This window comes from Phaseolus vulgaris, chromosome 3, assembly GCF_000499845.2.
Source record: "Phaseolus vulgaris cultivar G19833 chromosome 3, P. vulgaris v2.0, whole genome shotgun sequence".
Classification (NCBI taxonomy): domain Eukaryota; kingdom Viridiplantae; phylum Streptophyta; class Magnoliopsida; order Fabales; family Fabaceae; genus Phaseolus; species Phaseolus vulgaris.
This window is the reverse complement of record NC_023757.2, coordinates 2,030,717-2,055,677: the sequence shown is the minus strand read 5'-3', so window position 1 is coordinate 2,055,677 and position 24,961 is coordinate 2,030,717. Positions and strand designations below refer to the sequence as shown.

Sequence of the window (24,961 nt, the reverse complement as noted above, 5' to 3'; positions counted from 1 at the left end):
ACGCAAGTGCATTGACATTCAATATTTTTTGAAAAAAATCATACATTGAAATAAATTTCAGTCCGTTCGCGAATGGTTTTAATAGATGCCTGAAATTGATTTTTTGCAAATGTAATGAATGACTCTAAGAGAGATTGGGTTTCAGATTTGTGATTCATAAGAAATAGCCAAGTACATCTAGTATAGTCATCGACTATAGTGAGAAAAAAAATGTTTTCCAAAATTAATTGGGTTTATGAGGACCCCAAATGTCACAATGCAATAGATTAAATGGAGAATGAGATTTTATTGTGCTCAAAGGAAAGGGTAACCTTGTCTGTTTAGCTTTGTTACAAATACTACAATTATTATGAATGAAAATGAGATTTTTATGATAGGGATAGGTAGTAAGGAAGATACGAGTTGTAGACACGCCGGAAAAGGATGTCTAAGGCGTTTGTGCCATAAATCAGAGTCGGTCGATATTTGAGATGTGTGAGCTTGGTTTGGAGGATGGGACATGTAGTATAAGCCTGCGTGTTGTTTAACGAGCTAATCATCCTCCCCGTAGCCAAGTCCTGTAAAACTCAAACATGTGGAGTAAAAACGACACAAAAATTTAGTGAACTGGTGAACATGAGATTTAAATTAAAAGAAGGAACACAAACAACATTTTTTTAGAATGATTTTGTCATTGAATTTAATTGTGTCCGTAGATAAGATGGGCGCAGTTGAGTCTGTGGGTAGATTAACATTTGGAATAAATGATGATGAAGTGTGGGTGAAAAATTGTGAATCAGATGCCTCCGCTATCTAAAATCCATGGTTTCGTAAAAGCAGAATTAGAAGATGAGTTATGGGCAAGCAGATTAACGTGTCATTCTTGTTGTTGAGCGAGTAAATAGCTTTTGCCAATTGCTGAATTTGCTCGACACTGATGTCTTGTTTACCGACATGATTTTTTATTTATGGGATAAAAATGGAGAGGTTGTCAGGACACCAAGATCGGTGCTCTGATATCATATTAAGAAGTGGGTTTTAAGCCTAACTCAACCTCATAAAATCGGCTCTGATACCATGTAAGAAAATGATGATAAAAAATGGTAAAAAGAAGATATGTTTCTTATTCTCTTATGTGTATGATTACACCACTTCATGTATAGAAAATATATAAAGAGAAATAATTGATAAAGGAAATGAATTAACTTTTACCGCAGAAGGATTCAAGGTAATTGGTTCACATATGTCAGTATGAATCAATTCGAGAGGTTGCTTAGTCCAATATTTAACCTTCTTCTGAAACGAGGTTCTTGCATGCTTGTTGAGCATGTATTCTTCACAAAATTTTCCCTTATATTCCATGTTGGGTAGTCCATGCACCAACTTCTTCCTTAACTCTTTTACACATTATGGTCTGTCAGCACAAACAATCCCATCAACCCCTATCGATACATTTGTTTATTTTATTTGGTCACTTTTATTAAATCTAATGATTCATATATATTTATTTGAGGACTTAGATGTCTCATTTAATATAAACCAATTAAAAACTTTTAAAATTATACACTTTTTCCCATCACAAACAGATGTGATTTTGTACTACTAAATAGAAAAGGATACCAAAATTCATAACTAAATAAAAAAGAAAAAGAAAAAGCTATTGCTATTGCTATGTAAATTTTTCACTACGATAATAGTTAAAGAGAGAGAAAATAAACAGTTTTAAGAGATAAAAAAAAAAAGTAATGAACGAGGAAATTTAAAAGGAAAAAAATATTACAAAACTAATTAATATATTTGAAAATAACTTAATCAGTGGGATGAAATCTACGAAAAATTCACACACAAAACCAAAAGGCAAAGTAAGCAACCAAAACGACAGAGACAGTGTTCGTTTCAATTGGCGGGTAACGTCATAGCGAAACCGTTCACCAGCGCCAAAGCATTGCTTATCGACTTCTTCACCTTGGCCACGCGGTCGCTTATGTCCGTCTTCAGGGGACCTTCCACTTCCTCAAACCCGTCCGTACACGTGTCCACGTCCGTCAGCGCCGTGCTCATCCACGTCTGCACGTTGCTCGCCGCAAATCGGACCGAACCGGAAGCCCCGTCCGGTTTCAAGCTCTGCATCTGCTTCAACGAGTCACGGATCATGTCCACTGCGTCCTCTAGGTTTGTGAAGCAGTCCTTCACGGCGCCGCCGCCAGGATTGCCGGAATCCTTATTGGTTGCCGCGGTCTGTTGCGAGAGGTAGGCCGCGGCGGCGGTCGTCTCGTCAAGCGCCGCGGACACGGCCGCACGCGCACGAGTGAAGTCCGTGTCACCACCGGAAGCGTCAACAGCGGTGACGGTTGGGACGAGACGAGAGAATGTGGATGCAAAGAATAACAGAGAAAGGAGGAGGAAATGGTGTGTCATTTTGGGGAAAACTTGTTGAGTTTTGTTTTATGTGTTGAGATTCGAATTGGGATTGGAATTTTTATGCATGAATGAATGTGTGAGAGCGTTTATATAGGAGTTGGTTTTCTTGGGGCCATTGAACTCAGAAGAATAACCAAACTGCCATTATCTGCTATTTTAAAAACTAAATCCTAATAAAGACAAAGTTTAAATTTATTTTTAGCATAGGTGGAAAAACTAAGTTTTGTTTTTTATTATGTATATAATATTATGTTTTAATTTCATTTTAAAATAAATGTCATAGAATTTAAGTTCAAATATGACATTTCAATTCTGTTTCAACAACTATACCTGTACAAATCCTACACTCTTGTCTCTTCCTAACTCAAATTTTGAAGTTATATCAAAATTATTCTACTTATTTTGTTCATCTTATTTGGCCACTATTACTAAATCAAATCATAAGGAGAGGACTTAGATTTCTCACTATGAACCAGTAAAATTAATGAACGAGGAGATTTAAAAGGAAAGAAAAAAGATTATAAAACTGAGTAATATATTTGAAAATAACTTAAATCAGTGAGAGATGAAATCTACGAAGCATTCACACACAACACCAAAAGCAAAGTAAGCAGCAACCAAAACGACAGAGACAGTGTTCGTTTCAATTGGTGGCGAATAATAATTTTATAAATTATTAGCGAAACCGTTCACCAGCGCCAAGGCATTGCTTGTGAACTTCTTCACCCTGGTCACGCGGTTGCACACGCTCGTCTTCACGGGACCTTCCTCTACGCCCTCGAACCCGTCCGTGCAGGTTTCCTCGTCCGTCAGCGCCGCGCTCATCCACGTCAGCACGTTGCTCACCCCGAACCGGACCGAACCGGAGTCCCCGTCCGGTCGTCTCAGGCGCCGCATCTGCTTCAGCGAGCCGCGGATCTCGTCCACCGCGTCCTCCAGGTTTGAGAAGCAGTCGTGCACGGCGGCGCCGGCACCGTCGCCGGAATCCGCAGAGAGCGCCGTGGCGGTCTCGTGTGAGAGGTAGGCCGCCGCGCCGTGCGCCTTGGCAAGCGCCACTGCCACGGCCACTCGCGCGAGGCCGCCGGGGCTGCGTTGCACCGCGGCGGCGTAGGGAGAGAGCGAGGAGAAGCACAGGTCAGGGTACAACGTTGCGTTGCAGCTTTGGCGAATGAAGTCCGTGTCACCGGAAGCATCACCGGAAATGTAACCGGAAGCGTCACCGGAAGTGTAACCGGCGGTGACGGTTGAGATGAGAGGAGAGAGTGTGGAAGCAAAGAATAACAGAGAAAGGAGAAGGAAATGACGTGTCATTTTGTGGGAACTTATTGAGTATTGTGTTATGTGTTGAGTTGAGATTCGAATTGGAATGTGTATGTGAGGGTTTATGTAGTACTTGGATTTCTCGGTGCCAATTGGACTCTGAAGAATAACCAAAGTGCCATCATCTGCTATTTTAAAAATTAAATCCTAATAAACACAAGTTTAAATATACTTTTAACAAAGGTGGAAAAAAGTAACTTTTGATTTTGATTATGCATAAAATATTATATTTTAATTTCATCTTAAAATAAATGTAATATAGAAAGAACGATTATTTTACATTTTGGTTGGTCTTTTTATCTCTCTTCATAGTCTTTGTGTTCTTCTTATACTCATTTGTTTCTAGTCCTCGTGAATACTAAGCTGAGATGATATATGGAAAAGACAATCTGACACTCATGCTATTAGTACTATAAATGATGATGTACCTTATTCTTTAAATTTGTGTTAATTTATATAACTATCATGGATCCTTTGTTATTAGGTTGGATTAAGATTTTGAATCATGATTAAAAATATATTATCTAGTGTTTGACCACCGATTAGTCTTGTTAATCTTCTATTTAGGCATAATAAATTTAGTTGTGTAGATCGATCTTAACGAGATACTAAAACTTAATATGTCATACGGACCCGACTACTACAAATTCTCCGGTACAAATTCAACTATATTAAATTGCAAAATTATAACCAAAGTTTTATATTCATGTTGCAGGTATCAAAGAAATTACTTAAAATAATTTTAATTTAAATATAAATTATAAATTTACCTTCACTTGATTCAACAATAGTATTTTAATTGCACTACAATTGCATTCTTAATCAATATTTTTCTTAATATTTTTATATTTAATTAGTGTGAGTTGCATGTTCAGATATAAGTACTTGGATACCTTTTTCTTTGAAAGAAAGTGCATAGATACCAAATAGTTAAGAGTGCGACTTTTAAAGTTATTTATAAGTACAAATCTCGCTATAAATATATTTAAATTTTAAAATTATTAAGACAAATATTAATATTAGAAGAAAAAATTATAATTTTAGTATAAAAATTTTAATTTCGTAAATTTTGTTTTAACTCCATGATTAAAGTAAAGAAAAATTAATATTAATATAATTAATCTTGAAGAACTATTAAATATTTTAAATTTTTCTTTTAATATACTCATTTGATAACTAAAGATAAAGAAATATATATTGACATTATTGGAGTTTAAAAAAAATTAACAGAATTAGAATTTTTATATTAAAACTGTATTTTTTTATTGTACTAAAATAAAAAAAAATGTCTATACTTGTTTTACTATTATTCACCTTATTTATTGAAGTAAAAACAACTACAATTTGTGTATTTACAGAAAATAATCTGTATTGATTTGTTTTGAGTTTGAACTAGGGATTAGTCTAGGAATTAAAATATAATATTTAAATTTTTTAAAATTAATTTGTTTTAACTTTTAAAATATTTTTTGAAAAAATAATTGAAATATTTTATGTTTCAATTTTTTTTATTAGAATAAAACAAATAATCTTTTTCTCTAACGTAAAATTATATCTTAAAAAAAAATTCTAAACAAAAAATTTAATATTAAACTTTATTAAAGATAAATATCATTCAATTTTATATATTCCAATAATATATAATATTTTAATATTAAATCATTTTTAGAGTTTAAAAATATAAATATAAATATTATTTACACTAATCACTCTTACAAAATAAACATAATGTTATTTACTAATTATTTCATTTGATAACATAAAATTATCTTAATTATAAAATTACATTTTATAAAAAAAAACTTAAATACACAATATCATTAATAAGAAATAAATCAACCCATAATTAGAACATAAATATAAAATAATTGCTAAGGTAAAATTTTTAATTTTAATTCAAATTTATGATGTTATTGTACTGAAAAAAGCAAAGTTAAATAATATGCACCAATCATTATTTTTAATTTAATGTATGTTTTATAATCCTTCACTATCAAAGTAATAATTTTTTCAACATGGTGTTTCAATCCTATTCATCATCTAATTTACAAGTAAAAGGGCCAATTAATTGTTTATTTATAAATTAACAAAATAAACCATTTTAATAATACTTGAATCAATTGTAAAAAAGCTTTAGTGTAATTAATTTTGGCAAAAGCTAGTTTAAATCAATTCCAACTAACATTGGAGTTATCTACTAAACCCAAAATCCAATAATCACAAAAATCTACTTACATCTCTAAATCCATAAAATCTACTTAATTTATTTATCTATTAATGATCACATTAACATTCATATCAATTTCAGTTCCATAAATAGCCCCATCTATCTGTAGACAAGTCTACTATATCATTTTAGTTTAAAATTTACTTGAAATGAAAATGTCTAGCAATTTTATATGACTTGAAAACAAAATAAATAAAATTAACAAAAAAATATGAATAATTACAAATTTATTTTGAATAATAACATTATAAATGACTATTTAATTGACATACTAATTTCATCCATTTTCATTATCATCTATAGTTATGCGTTTGGTATCATCCCAATTAAATCAACTATACATGAGACTAAGAAGTCACTCACATTATAAAGTCTTGTTCTGTATATTTCCCGTATTCTAGTTGGGTTTTAAATCCTATGGCTTGTATGAGGTTGATTCATTAAGGCTGGGTAGTGTTGGTCTGGTAATCCCTTTATTAAGTTGGTAGGTAGGTGATCTAATAAGAGTTTATTGTCAGATATTTATGTATAAGGGTTGGACCACACCTAAAGTGATTTTTATTTATTTATTTTTATTGCCGATAAAAAAAAAAGTCACTCACAATTTCATGTCATATTCGGATCTCCAAAGTTTGATTCGATTTTTAATATTCTCTCAAAGTGACTTGAATTTTAAAGTTGATTGATGAAAATATTTTGTATACACTTTTAACATTGTGTTTTACCTTATTTACTACATTTTTTTTTCTGTTTAATTGTTCGTACTTGGATTGAATTTGGTAAATAAGGTTCAAAAATGACTTAATCATAAAACTAACTTATTTTTTAATTTTAACTAATTTAATTTTGTCTCTTCATTATAGGTATATCGACTTTAAAAACTTTAGATAATGGATTAAAAGACAGTTATCTCACTCTATAGAAAAAAAATGTTTGAGTACGTTTATACGGTTTTATGTATAAGTGTAATTGTTTTTATACATTTGGATATATCTTATTCAGTAATTTCAATTAAAATTCCATTTACAAAAATGATAATAAACAATAAAAAATAAAGAAATAATGAATAGTTCACTTTAGAATTATAAAAAAAAAAAAAGTGCAACGGTTACTTTGTTGGCATGCTGAATGCCCACTTAAATTTTGCGGCAAGTGCGTGTGAAAATAGAAATTAAGGTCGTTTCCCACTCACACGCTTGATAACGATATTAACGGTCGGCCAGCCAATCATAATAAACGTTTCCATATACTCTTCATGTCAAATGCATAAATATTATTTTGATAAATCTATGTTTCCACTCTCTATTTTTAATACTTCTTTTTTCTCTTTAAAACATGTGACGTGTTAAAATGTTATTCTCCATTTTTGTTATTCTTAAATATGTTTTTTAAGAGTATCGAGATTTGCACCAAAGAAGAAAAAAAAATCTTAGTATGGAAAAGATTAGAACATTTCATGGTATATAAGTGGAAACAAACCTCATATTATAAGTTGATTTTATAAAGTTGTGTTAAGCTTAAAGTCCACTTCTTATGGTATCATAATCCTTTTGAGCCTATCATAACAATTGTTTGTTGGACTTATCAGGTCATCCGTTATCGGAACACCCATAATATACAGTCTTACGCATGAGTTGGTAGTCTCGACGTGAATGAATGTATTGGAAATCCCACATCGATTAAAAATTAAGACATTTTGAAAAAAATAATATATATTGATAATTATATGAATAAATGTTAATTGCTGAAAAATAATAGATAAATTTTGTAAAGATATGTAGATATCTAAAGATCATGAGGTAGGAAAATATTATAATTATGAATAAAAGTAAGAACATTCAAGAAAATAAAATATTGGAGATAAAGTTATTGACAAATAAAATCGTTATTATGAATGAATACTTGAAAGAGCTCAAAAGAGACAAACACAATAAAAAGCGAAAAGATTTTGGATTTTTAAAAAACGATACAGACAAGGGTTCTTAATAAATAGCTATCGTCTATATTAAATATCAATATTTTAGACTATATTTACCAAAGAATTGTTGTTTACTATAACATTTTTTTATATTTGTTATTTATGTTTTTTTTATATATAGAATATTATTTTAAAATGTAAGAATCCATAATCCACAAATTAAGTTTGATGTAATATTTTTTTTTTTTATAATAGTTAACAACTAGTTGAAGCATCTTTGTAATAAATTTTTCTTTCACTAAAAATAGTATAACAACTAAATCTAGAAAAATGACACAAGAAATCTAGAATGGTATAGGTATTCTTGTTATCATCATTTACTTTATTCTGTGTAATCTTTTCCATTTAGTTTGGTAATTTTGCTTTCATTAATTTATTATCATTTATTGCATTACTCATTTGGTATTGCAATTCAATTACTCATTTATCTTTCACTACTTTAAGCTTCCATTAACATTTACTCCAGCCTTCGTGCTTTATCTAGTTTCCCATTGATTACTTTTAAATATTTTTTTCTACAATTTTTTACCCTTTATTTGGTTTCTATTTGATTACTTAAAACATCTTTTCCCCATAATTTTTTACCCTAATTTACTTAGGGTTTTCTTACTAAGAGATTAGTTACAAGTATTGCTTACATTATTTCAGTTTAATATTTTCTGTTTAGTTGTTTCCACAAAATCTTTTTAAAAAACCACAAAATTAATTATTGAAAGTAATGAATGAGATTAATGATTTCGTGAAATTTTATTAGTTATGAAATGTTTCGATATAATATGCTTTATCGATATTGTTTTGAATTAAAAATTAAACATTAAAATTGAAAAAAAAATTATAGTTGAGAGAAAAAAAATTACAAACTTTATTTATAAATTTACATTGATCAAAATCCGCGAAAATGACTTGCTTATAAAGAGAGAGATATTTCAGTTTGAACTTATTTTCATATGCATAAATTTTGTACCTTGGTCTATTTTTTTTTTATATTGGGATTGTGTTGCAAGTTGGAAGAAGTTTGTGTACAAGGGATAAATATTCAATAAATAGTGGTAGGGTCAAATTTTTATAAAATTAATTGTGAAAATTTGGTTTTAATTTTTTTTTAAATTTAAATAACTTTAAATGAAACATAATTTCATATTTTTACATAATCTTAGTTGTATCCACATTTCACACCTCTTTACCAACCATAACACATTCATTCTTTTTCAGTCGCAACGTTTGAGGGAGCAACCTCATCAGTTGAATGTGTGGAATGGTTGACGAGAATATTAGTTGTATTTGACGTGTCCTAGTGCAATTTTTTTTTAGTTTTACTCCATTTTTGCACATTGACTTTTTTCCTTGGTTTTGTGACTTCCAAAAAATAAAAATAAAAATACAATCATCACCCATGAACACATCACAAAACTTATTTCAACCAATATTCACCGTCAGTCATACAAACAATCATCACCACTCAGAAATAAAAAAAAAAAACATCACATCTCCATCATACTTAAAAGAGTATTGTGGCATATGTGTCTGAAGTGTTCGCTTCGGTGCAAGTAAATGTATGGTCTTGGATTTATGCAAAGTCTCGTTTTGCTTATTTCCCTTATTCTAGTTGGGTTTTAAATCATCTGGCTTGTATGAGGTTGATTCATTAATGTTGGTTAATGTTGGTATGGTTATACTTTGATAATTTGGTAGGCGTTCTAATAAGAGATTGGTGTCAGATATTTCTGTATAAGGGTTGGACCACCCTTGAAATAGTTCCTATTTATTTATTTATTTTTATTGCTGATAAAAATAAAAACTTAAAAGAGTATTATTGAAATTAAAAAATAATATGAAAGTGTAAAAGAAAGATAAGAAGATAATCATATAAGATGAAATCTGATCATTAAAAAAAATCACAATTCATCTCTAAAATAATAAACTATTTCTTGAAATTTCTCATACAAAACGTATAAATGTATTTTTTTTTTCTTTTGAACAATCCAAAATCCTTTTGATAAACGCAAGGAAATTGAGGTTGAAACAGTACCGTGTGGAAACACAATTAATGACCGAAAAGCAACGAAGACTTTTTACAGGGAATGGTTTGAACTTTGTGTTTCATCATCGCACACTTCCTCAACTGTCATCCAAGCTTGCTAATGCTTATTTTCTTTTGCCCTACCATCATTTCAACATGCATACACTCATTTCTCTTTCTCCTTTCCTTTTAAATCAGATATACCTTCTCAAAGTCTAAGATTAAATTTTATACAAAGTGGTTAATAGATTCAAGTTAGGATCTTTCTTATGAAGTTTTGAAAAATTTGTTGTTGGTTGGATATCAAGAAGATTGGTTTGAAGTTTTTTTTGAATGTATAAGAAAATGATGATGAAAAATAGTAAGAAGAAGAGATGTTTCTTATTAGGTATCTCTGAAATATATAGGGAGTTTCCCTCTCCAAAATACAATCTAATTAGGTAGGATACTAATCATGATATTCTATCATTATTAAATTAATTAATTACATATAATTGGATACCATATCGTACAATATTACATATAATTTGATAATTATTATTTTCTTAATAAAATGAGAGTTGAAACATTCCTGAAATGTCTTCTTTGTTTTAGTTTTATTTGTTAATAAAAAAATATTGAAATTAGGATTTTACTGATCGAAAATGGATAAAGATTAGTGAAATGAAACTATAATTTATAAAATGACTTGTAAATTTATTTTTGTTAAGAATTTAGGTTGAAAGTATGATTCGTAAGAGTTTCCTCGTAGCTTTTTTAGTTCAAATTTCTTCCATTATATTAACTCTTTTTGCTATTATTTTCTTGAAAGTTGATATTCAATAATGGATTTTGAAACTCTCTGTAAATGTGTAGTAGAGTTTTTTTTTTTTTTCAAATTTAAACTCACATTCCCTGTTTTTTTTTTTATTACAATTACTTTCCTTTAAACAAATGTATAATGTTTTTAAAACTTTAGTTAGTGAATGTATAATAAGGATGACAGTGTGATGTTTTTACAAATAAAGAGAAAATTTATGTAAAAAATTTATAAAAATATAATTGTAATGTAATTCAAGAAAACGTCAAATGTTGGTGTTTCTCTTGAAAAATTACATTTGGAAGATTTTAAACAAAAATAAAGAGAAAGAAGGTGAAGAAGAAAAATGCAACTTAAAATCAAATATTGAAAAGTAAAGCATAGGAATTAATGTACATAACAAAAAAAAATAAAGAATTTTGAAATTGTAAATTTATTTATTTTAAAAGGTGAACTTATTAAAGAACTGATTCTGATTGCAAACTTTTATCACTAGTAGTCGAATTATTGTAAAAAAAAATGTGTATTATACAAACTTCATTTTTTTTTGTTCTCTTCATGTACATGTTGAAAATATAAAATAAATTTAAGTTGAATCATTGCATCGATAAGTTTCAACCTAATGTGTATACAAAATATTTTTTAAAAGAATAAAACTTAAAGGCAATATAATAAAATTATAAAAGAAAAAATAAATAAATGAAACTGGTTTTATAATTTAAAATCAATTTATTCAACTGGGTTTGGAATTTTTATGTGAGAATTTTTATTATAAAATAAGTTAATTTTGACCAGAAAAAAAACAATTCAATTCATTTCTCACTCTTTTTTTATAAATATTTTAAAAAAATATCTAAATTAAATACAAGGATTTTTTATTTTTTTTTGAAAAGATAAGCAAAATTAATTGTAAAAGTCAAAAGTGTCCATCATGAAAGTTTAAAAATGTTAGTACTTGTCTTTATATTCACACAAGTAGTCACTTCAATTCAATTAAATTTATTAATTCCGCATGGTCATATTTTTATCCACATTTTTTTAACCAAATATTATTTAGTGTTTTAATCATTAACATAAAATTATTAAAAGGGTAACTTATGAAACTTCTTTAATGTGAAAATTCAAATAATTATGTGAAAGTTCAAATATTTTCGTCTAGGTAGTATTAAAAAGTCATTCAATTTTGCTTATTATATATTAGGTGATTCTAATTCACATTGGACAATCCTTGTCTAATATATGTTTAATCATTTATTTACAATTTTTGTTTAATATATATTAACGATTTTTTATAGTTTATTTTTTTTTTATATATAAAAACTTTTTTTGTTAGACATCCTTATACAACTTGACATCTCAGTTAGGCTGACACCTCAAGTAATAACAATCATCTATCATTACATAAAAAAAATATTATTAAAAAAAATACAAAATATGGGAGATTAGACTAAAACAAATATGCTAACAAAAACGATACATAAATAAACTATGCCCTATTCATAAAGAATTTTAAAATCTATTATTCCAATAAAATAATTTTTTATTAATAAATCCTAAATACATGTTAGATAATCTTCCTTTAGTGTATGTTAAACGATTCTCTTCTCCTACCCACATTCAATTTAATTTAATCTTGTTGGCTTGTAGTGAGTTCAATTCAATTTAAAATTATTCAATTCAAAATTTAATCTTTTTGTTTTGAAGTTATACATTATTTAATAAATTGTTGTTATGCGAATAAATAATAAAGAATCTCAATGTATTTTGTTGGGCACAGGCTGATCCATTTTACTTACAAAGTTTTGTGCAGTTTGCAAATTAAAAACTCTTTAAAATGCAGGTTATACATACATACAGATTTTTTATAGTGCGAATTTTTGCTCTGTGAACTTAAACATGCAGATTTGTGTGCATATTCAACTTTACTTGCAAGTCTTAAAATGTTACATATAAAAAAATTACCATCACTATGAAAAAAACTTCATAACCATGGTGGAGAGAATTTTTATTAGTTTGAATTTCTGTCTTTTTTTTATTATTAATATAGTTGCACATCATTTAAAAGTTGAGGTTAAAGACATTTTATATCTTCTTCCTCCAACTTGTTAATGTGTCTTTTTTTAGAATAAAACTGTGATGAAATACCGATTTTCAAAACTGACAATACATCAAATCTAATGATTGACTCTAACAATACTATATCTCAAATTTGAGATCGAAAGAATACCCTTATTTTTTTTTATGTCCAATGTGTAAAAGCAAAAATGGTAGAAGAATGCATATCTGTGAACCCTTGAACAACATGAAAATAGAGAATGGGGTTGAAGTTGAGTCTTGACTTTTGAGGTGTTTGAAGGCAAACAGCTGTAGATGAATCCATTTGTCAACAAAATATTTTTTAGTTCATCATGGAATCATGGCGCAATTACCTCTATGTACAACTAAGAAAATAACGAAGGAATACCCTTAAAAGGATAATTTAAAAGCAAAATTTTTAAATATATTAAGTTTGATATTTTAAAAATAAATTAACAATCCTTTTAGTTTATATACTAAGGGTGAAAAATCTAGATTTAAAAAAGCTTAAACTTCCTCTAACTTTAAAAAAATAAAATCAATTTAGTTCCAAATTTTTAAAAGTTAAACGTAATCTCAACTTTTATAAAAGGCAAATTCTCTCTACATCTTCATACGTTTTTTTAATTCTAATAATACCATTTTGAGTATGGTGGAGATGGTAGTACTGTATTTTTCATTTCAACTGGTAGTGGTTGCTTATAGTAGTTGTTTGTGGTGACTTGTAGTGAACGTTGGTGGTTGGTTGAGGTAAATTTTGTAGTGCTTTTATTAGTGGTGATTGTGTTTTTGTTCGCTTATTTTTTTTCATTTTTTTGGAAGCCACAAAATCCAGAAAAAAAACAAGGTGCAAAAATGGAAAACTCAAAAAAAATTATCTTGGTACCGAGGAACATCAAATTCAATGAATCTTCGTACTAACCTCTCACACACGCTCAATTAATGAAATTGTTCTTTCAAATGTTGTGGCTAGAAGAAATGTACGTTACTAGAAGGTGCAATTACGCTTCCTTTAAGGTTATTTAAAAAATTTAAAACTGACTTTTCATAAGTGCAAGATAAAGTTACAAAGTGGAGGGAGATTTTGCTCTTTAAAATAATTCAACGTGATGGTCCAAACTTTTCCAAAACGATCACATATAATTTTATGTGCACTAACAAAATTACTGAGATGAATATATTTTAATGATAGAATTTAACAGAAGAAACCATCATTAAATCGTTTTGAAATAATTTATAATTATATATATTAAACTTTTTAAAAATCTTGAGAGTAAGAATTAAAAAATAATGAAACCTTTTTTAAAAAATAATCCATTACTTCAATCCAACTTTAGTTTTTCATTTAAAAAAAAGTTCCCTTCATTTCTAAAACTTGGACAAAATCAACACTCCTGTTATTTTATAATAATGAAACATGTTACACTCACATTCAAAACAAATTGCTTTCAAAATTCAGTGATAAAAATTAATTAAGATATGAACTATCAGTAAAATGGAACAAAACTGTTTTTAAAAATCAGTATTCAGAATAGAATAATGCATATTTTATTAATTTCGTTATTAGTACTTCGTATTATTAATTTTTTATTGAATTTTTCGTTTCAATAATTTTGAAATATATTTTTTCATTTTGAATTGTGTTGTTAATTATATTTTTATTATCTATTTGTTATAAAATTTTATTTTATTTTCACAGTTTATCATTTAAATTTTAATATTTTATATTTTTTTACTGTTATAGAGATATTTAATTGTAATGTACATTGAATAGAAGATAATTCGTATAATTTTTCAAAAAATATGAGAATTTTTGTGTAATTACTCTTTTTCTTTTAAAAATAGAAGTTTTGGGTTTAAGTGTATCACATTTATAAAGGAGGAAGGGATTTCTATATAAGTTTTATAAATAAGAATGTATAGCGAGCGTTCAAAATTTTATTTCACTGATTGCTCAATTCATAAGGCTTTTTTATGCAAGAATTATGTACTCTAAAAGATACTTATTGAATGTGTTATATATGAGGAATGAGTTATAACACTTAAAAACATAATTAAATACAAATCAATTTTAGAGATAAAAAACAATTAGTTGTTATATTGACAAGATTAGATACTATATTAGAGACTAAATTCTTTTTTAATATCTAAATTTATTTTTATTATTCATAAATAGTTTCTAAATTGGTATCTAATTAATTAACTACCCATTAGCTACTAATTATTTAGATTTTAAAGTTGATATATAATTATATAACAATTTAGAAATTATTTATCAATAATAGAAACTAATTTAGATTTCAATAATTTTTTTTTAATTTAAAATAGTATATAATTTTGTCAATATAGCAACTAATTATTTTTTATCTTTAAAATTTGTTTTTATTTAATGATTTTCTTGCAGTGTAATTGTGGAATGTGGATTTTTGTATTGTTTAATTTGATTTAAGGTTAGGGTTTAAGATTTAGGGTTTAAGGTTTTTTTTTCTTCCAAGTCTTCTATTTCGGAAACTTTTTTTCTTACGAACAATCTCTATCCAAAATCACCCAAAATTGTTAAGGGTAATTTGGGTATTTAAAAAAATGGTAGGGGTGCAGGAAGAAAAATGGTAGGGGTGCAAAAGAAACATCTTACTTATGCAAAACGCAAATCTGGGTATCTGTTTTTAACTCAGAAGTGTCATGTCAGAAGAAAAAAAATTACATACATGACACATGCACAATACTTTTTTTAAAAAAAAAGAAAAATGAACAGCTGCAACTCTGCATTTTATTTTTTAAAGTGTAACCATAGATGAATAAACTCATTTTGCTCATTATAATAATAATCATAATCTAAATATATATTATTTCATTTTAGCAAATTAAAAAAAGTAACAGAGAAGCTTATTAAAAGCTAAGAAGTCCAAACACGGATACAGACACGAATACGACACAGACACGGACACGGAGATACGGTTAAACTGAAGATTATAGGACACGGGACACAACAACTATATATAAATTAAAATGTAGTAATATATTTTGTTATATGAAAAAATATCAAGAAAAACATAATGTTTAACTTTTACTTTTTTGAGATTTTAATATTTTGTTTGAGATTTTATCATATTTTATCTGAGATTTAATGTGTAAGGGAAGAGGTCTTTAAAACACTAAACAATGTTTTTTTTCTAGCTTTTCTGACATGTTCAAGGAGAGAAACATGTCTCCTCCGACATATCCAGAAAGAGGACCGTTTCCGATCCAATAAAAAGCGTCTGACACCGTGTCGGACACACTTTCGCTGCGTGTCCATGTCCGCGATGTATCGGAAACACCAACTGCGTCTTTTTAGCCGTATCCGAGCTTCATAGATTAAACGCAATAAATTAATTCCAATAAGTCCATTTCAATCTAATAAATTAAGTTTAGGGTGCTTCCTCGTATCTAGGAAGAAGAATTAATTGCACTGCAAACAGAGGACAAAATTGATAGTTTTCTTCTTTTTTAATTAATAATCAGAAGTTGAATCTTCTTAAAAGAAATAAAATTGAATCTTAAAATGTGAACATTGAACACCACGCATATTCCTCTAAGTTGGATTGGATTCCGTTCATATTAACATTGATTACATCAACTGAAAGTCAATTTTTTCATAAGCATAGTATTGAAACAGACAAAGATATGGTTCATGCCAGAACAACAATGAAGCAATGTTCATGCCTTGTTTAATTTCATTATTATTATTCATTTGCAATCACCAAGTTTAAATATTCCATATTACCTACTATAGTAACCACTCCACTTGCTTTAGTTAATATATATAGCAAACACAAGTGCTTAGGATTGAAGCATAGCAGAGATGGGAACTGAACTTCGAACAGATTCCACTGACTACAGAACTGAGCTTCTTTCCCCAAACATAGCTGCAGAGAATGTGTCCATGGCTAGGCAACCTTCATGGAGGATCAGCATGGATGAACATCGCTTACCAGAAAGGCAAATGGAGTCTCATTTTGGCTTTGGACTCTTCATAAGAACACTAAGTATACATACATGAACTCATATATATGCATCAGTTGACTATTTTTTTTTTAATATTCTCTTTGGGAAAATTGCACTTTCTGAGATGAAATTTGCATGTTTATGATCTCAGAGAGGCAAAGGAAACTTGCTGAGTATTACAAGAGGCAGGAGAGGCTTCTTAAAGGGTATCAAGAAGTGGACTCATACACTGATTTGGGCATGTTACCAGGAACTATGACAGAGGTTTTTGAAAAAAAGATGAACTTTTGCTTGTTTATTGACTACTTTTTTTTGGGGGGAAAAGTGCTTTTTATTCACTTAATTTTGATGAATTTGGTTTTGTTTCTAATATTTTCAAATTGGGGAATGGGTTCTTCAAGTTTTGAAAATGTGCAATTTTTTGACTGTTTTCTGTCTTTCAACTTAATAGTTAGTGACTGGTTTTTTCGTCACGAAAGTGAAAAAAAAAACAAATTTAGTAAAAAGTAAATGGCCAAGAACATTTTCCTTAAAAGGGTGTGTTTGATGATGCATATGTGATTGGAAAATTTTGATTTATCAGGATGATATGAAGGAACTTGAAAGGAATGAGAGGGTGGCAATCTATGCATCTAACATAGGGAACATGGTGCTGTTTGTAGCAAAAGTGTATGCTTCCATTGAGAGTAGATCCCTGGCTGTTATTGCATCAACTCTGGACTCACTGTTGGATCTCTTGTCAGGATTTATACTTTGGTTCACTGCTTATGCTATGAAAAAACCAAATCATCATCAATACCCCATTGGCAAGAACAGAATGCAACCTGTGGTAACTGTTTTTTTTTCATTTAGAACATTGACATTTTGACATTAGATTCATTTCTTCATATATATCTATAGCACTTCATTTAAGCTCATTTTTTTAGCATTATTGCTTCATATATATGCAGTACCAAACATGCACAAAAAATGAACTTAGAACAAAGACTAGTTCCTTATTATGATGACACCTTTTGATTATCTGATAAACTTGTTTTTGTGTTTCTCAATTCTTGTTTTAATATATTTGGACAGGGTATAGTTGTGTTCGCATCAGTTATGGCAACTCTGGGATTGCAAATATTGTTTGAATCAGGAAGAGAAATCATCACAAAGGTATAAAGTGATGCAAAAAATCATGATGGAGATTGAAAATTTATGTTTTATGAAATGATAAAAGAAGATTAGCATATGTAACTAACTAGCATTGCTTGATAGATTCTGTGTATTAACACAATGTATGCTTCATTTATAACAGGCTCAACCTGAGAGGGATCCAGTGAAAGAAAAGTGGATGATAGGGATTATGGTGACAGCCACTGTGGTAAAAGTTGCACTCATGACTTACTGTCGCAGGTTCAAGAATGAAATAGTGAGGGCCTATGCTCAGGACCATTTCTTTGATGTCATTACAAACTCCATTGGTCTAGCCACTGCAGTTCTAGCCATCAAATTCTACTGGTGGATTGACCCTCTTGGAGCCATCCTGGTATATGTTCTTAACTTTTTAAACATTTAATCACACAAGCAAGGCTTAAATGCAAATGTTACATATATTTAGGGGTATGATGAAAAGTAATAACATGTATTAGAATAAACTCTATAGGTCAAGTCTCTTTTTTCCAACAACAAATCTCATCTTTAAGCTGATGCAGACTGGGTAATTGTTTAGATACCAAAACATTAACTATTGGCTTTTGTGTTTTCCTAAGTGATTCTCTAGAAGTCTATCAAAGTACCATGTTCAAGTCTTCAGTAGAATCAAAATATAGTGTTTCATCTTTGGTGGTCAATGAAGTAGTTTGACCACAACCATTACTCAGTGCCTTCAACATTTCATTAGCAATAAGAATCATCAACATTTATTCTTCAACTTCAGAGAATATTAGAATAAAATATAATTATATATTATAGATATTATATATAGTCACTTATCATGTTTCCTTCTCTTTTCAATTAATTAGTATATTTACTATTATATAGTTTTCAACTTATTGCACATGTATGCAGATAGCTTTATATACAATCAGTAACTGGGCAAAAACAGTGATGGAGAATGTGTGGTCATTGATTGGTAAAACAGCCCCAGCAGAATACCTTGCAAAGCTAACATATCTGTGTTGGAACCATAACAAGGACATCACCTTCATAGAAACTGTGAGAGCCTACACATTTGGGTCCAATTACTTTGTGGAGGTAGACATTGTGGTGTCAGAAGAAATGTCACTTGTTCAAGCACATGACATTGGAGAGACACTTCAAGATAAGCTTGAAAAACTCCCAGAAGTTGAGAGAGCCTTTGTCCACATTGACTTCAACAGAACTCATAAACTGGAGCACAAGCCCAAGGTGGTGTAGAAAACCAAGAAAACTTAATGTTTTAAGATTTAGTACTATGGATTTGGTTAGAATCTAGGTTTTATATTGTTTAGTAATTGTGGATTATCATTTTCCTTGTGAAACATGTATTTTGTGAAAATTTTGTTGCAAAAATATTATGAGGGGTAAACAAGTGGAATTTTAATGTACATTTGTTTTACTCACATTATATTCATTATCATTGAAATAAAAAATAATATGTAATGATTTTTCTCTTTCATTTTAGTGACTAAAGTTCAGTAGTTTATCTGCTCTGATCCTTTAACAGGTTTCTTTATCTATATGTGTAAAATAAAAATAATAATCTTTACTTTTTTCTTTTTCTACTATTATGCAATTCAAAACTAATATAAAATATTTATTTCATAATAGGTGAAATATTTTGCTAGTAATTATTTACATGTAAAATAATAAATATACATAATTGTAAAATACAAGTTGTGTGTAATTATTTCCTGTAAATAGCATTCTGATAAAAATAAATATTTAAGAAATAATATCTAAATTATTGTTCACAGTCTATTAAAAATAAATTATGTGATTATCTTATTCATAAAATTTAACAAAAAAAATTACTAATTTAATTATGCACTTAAAAATAATCTTGACTATCTTAACTTCAAAAACCATTATTACATTAGTTATCTTCATTTGTTTCGTTTCAACACTAAATTAACCATAGTTACTAATGAAATTAAAAAAAAAAAAACACTAAAGAAATGTCAAGAATGTGAAACTAACAAAATGTAGGAAAAAAAAACAAAATTATGACAATGTTTCTAAGAACATAAAACATATTTAAACCCTTTGTTTTAAATATTTTTCTAGAGTTTATCCCTTCTCAATAATTGAACTTCGTTCTGTTTCTCATTTACATGCTTCATAGTAGAATGATTCTCCCCTATTCATTCAATCTGTATAATGGTACTTCCCTAATTATTTTATAATTACAACAACGTAACCGAGTCCATAAGCAACAGAATCGTTCCTATTACTTTCCAGGGCCACTGCAATATGTTTGATAAAATGCCTGAGATAAACCAACTATCTTCTCTTTACGTGCATTTGATACAAGTAGTAACAACTTATGTCATTTAACCAAGTGATGCAAGTTTCGAATCTGGATAATGTAACTTAAATATAGTATGAACTATGTTAGAAGAAGAATACCCACATGGCGCTAATGTGCCCCCCACTAAGCAGTTGCCAATGGAAACATTGAAAGAGAATTTTTCATAAAAAGTGTATGCACTACTCAACTTGAAGGTGTAATACTGCATTAAATGGATTTAAACAGCTGAAAAGAGACAATACTTACGACTTGTACCAAACAAATACTATATCAGTTGGAAGAGCATTTGTATAACATCCTCGATTGTTATCTGGATTGCTTCACAGTTTAACCATATAATCCCACCTTATAATTCCATACATTATTGGTGGTACCTTTGACTACCTCAGTGTTATTCTTTGGTGATACCAACTGAACTGGACCACAAACACCGACAGGGACATTGTCAAAGTAGGCACCATAGTTACGCTTGAATGAGATCACTAATAGTTACCAAAAAGAACACCAATGCTGACATAATTAATGCCTTTATGAGATGTGTGCTTGTTACTTACAGGTAAACCAATAGTGCCACTGAGTTGATTTATCTCAAATTGATCTAGACTCGTAGGTGAATGAATGAGTGTTGCCCATTTTGAGTATACTAGTAATCTGGGAGTACATAAATAAAATGAAGAATATATGATTTCAATTTGGTGAGCTTTTCTTCTAAAAATGAGAAGTGGGTAAGAAATTTTACAGTTAGGACTTACTGTTTGCCCATTGGAGTTCACTCTTGGCTTAGCATCATGGACCAAATAGGGTCATCAACTCTGACCAAAGTTTTGCCTCAGGTTAGAATAGTTTAATATCCAAAAATCTGAGGTAAGAAAATACAATTATTACCTTGCAATGAAACATACGTAATCACTTTATCTTTTGTGACAACCTTTAATCCAAAAGTTGAGGAGCCCAGAGAGAAACCAAAGAGTCCATCTTTCATTTGCATATAGGGCTAACGCCTCCATTGTGAGTTCAATTTGACCCAGGTATTACAATTCGCACCTTGGAAAATAAGTTCTTGTCTAGCTTTCCAAATATACCACAAGGCATCACACAACATTTTTAAAGCAAAGGAAGGATTAATCCTTGTACACCATTGAAAAGCAAAAAGAAAAACATAACCGTATAATCTATTTGCTAGTATGCTACGTAATCAATAACAATAATTTATCCAATAGTTACTAGTATAAAAAAATTAAACTAATTATTTTGCTCTATAGAGTTCATTTTAAAGGGAGATGGTTGCTTAAGAAAACTTCTTTGACTTTGATTGAATTACCTAAACACTTTGCAAATTTGGGTTGCCATTGGCAACTGCTAAGTGGGGGACAAATTAGCGCAGTGAAGTTCGATCAAATAATGTAGTGTATAATAATCTCTATTCAGAGGCAAATTCCATGCACAAAGTACGTGTTACCTCTATACCTAAGAATTCTACTGTCTGCTCCAACACACCACATATGGCCCTGCAAGTCCAAATGCCCTTTCATTTCAGCCATTTCCCACACAAACTTGAAAATCCCAAGTGCCCGGTCCAACTGCTTCACACCACGCCCAACCATCTTCTCACTATCTGAAGTCAAGATTCTTCCCATAAACAAGCAAAACTTGCCATCCTTTCCATTTGCATTGACCCCACCACACATGTCTACTTCAATATCTACTACCCTTCCATAGAGGTAATACAGTAATAGAGTGAATACGCAACGAGAGGAGTGACCCAACATTTTGGAAAGCTTCTTCCTCACCAGGCTTTCTTGATGCTGAGCGTCCTTATATCCGACAGTGTTGTCAACTGAAACATCCCTTATGTGCAAAAGCCCCTCCTTCATGATCTCAGCCTTAGCTACATGCAACTTCAACCTCGTTTCCTTTTTACAGCATTCAATCAGATCAGTGAACATCACAAGAACATCTTCCCACCTCCGTGAGTCAAAGGAATCAACCATTTTAGAAGATGAAAGCTTCATCCATGAAGAAGACCCTGGATCCGAAACCACACCAATTTCAGTCAGAAAGTTCAAACAGCTATGAACAATTTGGCCACCCAACAAAGCATCATTGTTTAAGCCCCGAGAAGACAAACAATCCAAATCAACTGCAAAACCATTCAGAACTTCTTTAAGTGCACCAGTCCATATGCGATGCTGAGTAACCTGGGAGCACACTTTTAGACGAACCAACTTCCTTTGTTGAGCAGAAACACTAAGAAAGTTGCTCACTTTGGATAGTGAATCAACCACCATAGGCTCTCTTTCAGTCGCTTTACCAAAAGGGGTAAAGGATCCATGTTTTGCATTTGAAACAAAAGAGGCCACAACACGTTTCATTTTGTGCTGAACATATGACGACCCAACATACCCGCGTACAAGGGTCTTGAAGGTACACATTTCACGCTCAATGTCATCATCAAAAAGTACTGAATTGCTCCTTACATCAATAAGTCTACCATTAACCGCATCCACATTTGCAAGTAAATGGGTCAATTCTTTCACCTTGGGAAACTCATTCTGATACCATTGCAAGCTGGCAGCGTCCTTTGAAGTGTGATAAAAAATCGAGTTCAGGTAGGAGGCTGCAAACTTGTTGGTTCTAATAAAATGGTTTCCACAGTAAAGTAGCTCCAAAAATCTACAACCCATTGTGCCGAAACTAAGAGTCACCTTCGAATTTCCAAGCAAGTAAAACAAGAGTCAAATGACTGTGTAAGCATATGTAAGTGTTTTCTTTCAGGCATTCTGCCAAACATATTGCAGTGGCCCTGAAAAGTAAAACGAACAGGGAACACTTCCATGAGTATGCCCCATACACGTTGTAACCATAATATAGTAAAAGAGAGCAGTGTGATAGAGAGTGACAGAGGCGTGATTATTAGCAATCGGCCATATCAAACACTTTCATCTTTGGAAGAAATAAACTAGGGCTGGTGAATGGGGAAGAATCATTCTACGGGGAAGTATATGTGAAAAATTGAGATAGACGGAAGTATATGTAAGAATCAAACAAACAATACCCAACGAGGTAATGCTTAAAAAAAAAAAGCTTGATCCATTTTGCAAGTTCTTCTCTGTGACCCAGATGAACGATTTGACTTCCACACAACACAGGAATAAAACAAAGCAAGAGTTGTTAGGAGGGTGACCTTGCTTTGGAGGCAAGGCTGCGATACATGATAAATGTGGAATGGAGAGAAAAAGGTAAAGAAAATGCAGCAATAAAGCACCCAATGAAAATGCAAAATGAGAGAAGGAAGAGAGTGTGTGTGGGGTTTATGAAATTGCAAGTTTTTTTATTGTTAAATTGAAATTGAATCAGTCCTATTTTAAATTTCAATACTGAAAGCAGAAATTGAGAATTGGATAAAACCCTAAGCAAAATAAATGAGAAAGGGAAGAGATGAATGGTACCAAGCAAACCACACGCAATTCAGCTTCGGCGGTGACAGAGTGAAGAAACCCACTGCTTGGGGTTCATGAGGAGGAAGAAGCGAAGAACCACAGTGGAGGGAAAATAGCAGCACTGTTTCCTCTCTTCAATTCAAGAGGATTGCAATCTTATAAGTACGAAAAAAAACACCTATAATTTTTATTTAATTAAATAATACTGATACAACCTTTGTACACCAAACACTCCTTCTAAATTTTGTGTTGACACTCGTATAACAAGTATCCATAAGTGTGAATTCAAAAAATTATTTGTTAAATTTATGATAATTCTAGTATGATTCTAATGTAATTTTATAAATAAAAATATATATTAATTTTAAAAATAGAGTCAAATAATGTCTATGTGTGGATGTCAATAAATTTTTAACATGAATGATGTTCAACATGAAATATTTGTAGATACTAAACAAAATGATGAAATGTGATTATATGTTAATTGAATTAGATGAAATATGTCAAATCATAGATTTGTGATTGCATTTATTGAAATCTAAAATTATATTAAAAGTCTTCAAAATTCTAGCTTTACCTTGCCTTCTTATTTTGTGTTGATTGTATTTTACATGGGAATATAGATTATGTAATATAGATTACATGTGGGTTGTTTCTTCATGCACCTCCATATATTATTTTTCACCTCCATACATTTTTCATATTTCGAAAAATATCTCTCTGTAATATTTCAGATTATGTAATTTGAAAGTTTTTTTTCAAATTTGTAATTATCTTCCGGATTACATAATCCAAAAGCCTTTCTTCAGATGCATGATTAGTTTTTTGGATTATGTAATCCGGAAGTCTCTTTTAGCTTCCGAATTACATAATCCGAAAGTTTTTTTTTTTCAAATGAGTGTCTAAATTACATAATCCAAAAACCATTCTATGAAGATGACACAATAAGGTTAAAAAGATATTTTTACGTTACGTATGGAATGACAGAAGAACATGTGTAGATGTGTAGGAAGAAATAGTCCTACATGTTATGTACCTCAGTAGCAAGGAACTAAGGTGTTAACATAAAAAAGTGGAGAAATCTTTTATCCTTTGATGTATTTATTAAAAATTCATATAGAAAGAAATAATATTTTATAATATAATATTAAAAGTATATAAATTATACGTATGTATAGCTATATATTAAATTGTACATATAATTATTAAATAAGATAAATGAAG

General features: G+C 30.0%; 4 protein-coding genes across 8 annotated transcripts; 1 reads left to right on the top strand and 3 right to left on the bottom strand.

The window, feature by feature from the left end:
- Positions 1-1,875: 1,875 nt before the first annotated feature.
- LOC137808822 (pectinesterase inhibitor 7-like) lies at positions 1,876-2,397 on the bottom strand. The gene has a single exon (XM_068610102.1). It carries the CDS (start codon positions 2,395-2,397, stop codon positions 1,876-1,878), a length of 522 nt encoding a protein of 173 aa, XP_068466203.1.
- A 521-nt stretch (positions 2,398-2,918) lies between these two features.
- Positions 2,919-3,841, bottom strand: LOC137806188 (pectinesterase inhibitor 7-like). The gene has a single exon (XM_068606175.1). It carries the CDS (start codon positions 3,709-3,711, stop codon positions 3,067-3,069), a length of 645 nt encoding a protein of 214 aa, XP_068462276.1. The 5' UTR covers positions 3,712-3,841; the 3' UTR covers positions 2,919-3,066.
- A 12,764-nt stretch (positions 3,842-16,605) lies between these two features.
- LOC137806187 (metal tolerance protein 10-like) lies at positions 16,606-19,446 on the top strand. The gene is made up of 6 exons (XM_068606174.1): positions 16,606-16,848; positions 16,959-17,071; positions 17,391-17,636; positions 17,882-17,962; positions 18,105-18,335; positions 18,857-19,446. Exons 1-6 carry the CDS (start codon positions 16,665-16,667, stop codon positions 19,202-19,204), a joined length of 1,203 nt encoding a protein of 400 aa, XP_068462275.1. The 5' UTR covers positions 16,606-16,664; the 3' UTR covers positions 19,205-19,446.
- A 982-nt stretch (positions 19,447-20,428) lies between these two features.
- On the bottom strand, positions 20,429-23,904 carry LOC137806186 (uncharacterized). Of its 5 annotated transcripts, none has more exons than XM_068606171.1 (6): positions 23,747-23,904; positions 21,765-23,100; positions 21,183-21,361; positions 21,050-21,109; positions 20,852-20,948; positions 20,429-20,713 (listed from the first exon to the last, which is right to left on the bottom strand). In XM_068606171.1, exons 2-3 carry the CDS (start codon positions 22,979-22,981, stop codon positions 21,292-21,294), a joined length of 1,287 nt encoding a protein of 428 aa, XP_068462272.1. In that variant the 5' UTR covers positions 22,982-23,100; positions 23,747-23,904; the 3' UTR covers positions 20,429-20,713; positions 20,852-20,948; positions 21,050-21,109; positions 21,183-21,291. The 5 variants fall into 5 exon arrangements, with proteins under 5 accessions (XP_068462272.1, XP_068462274.1, XP_068462269.1 ...); XM_068606172.1 differs by having other exon boundaries at positions 20,514-20,708; XM_068606173.1 differs by having other exon boundaries at positions 20,429-20,948; positions 21,183-21,365.
- Between the last annotated feature and the right edge of the window lie 1,057 nt (positions 23,905-24,961).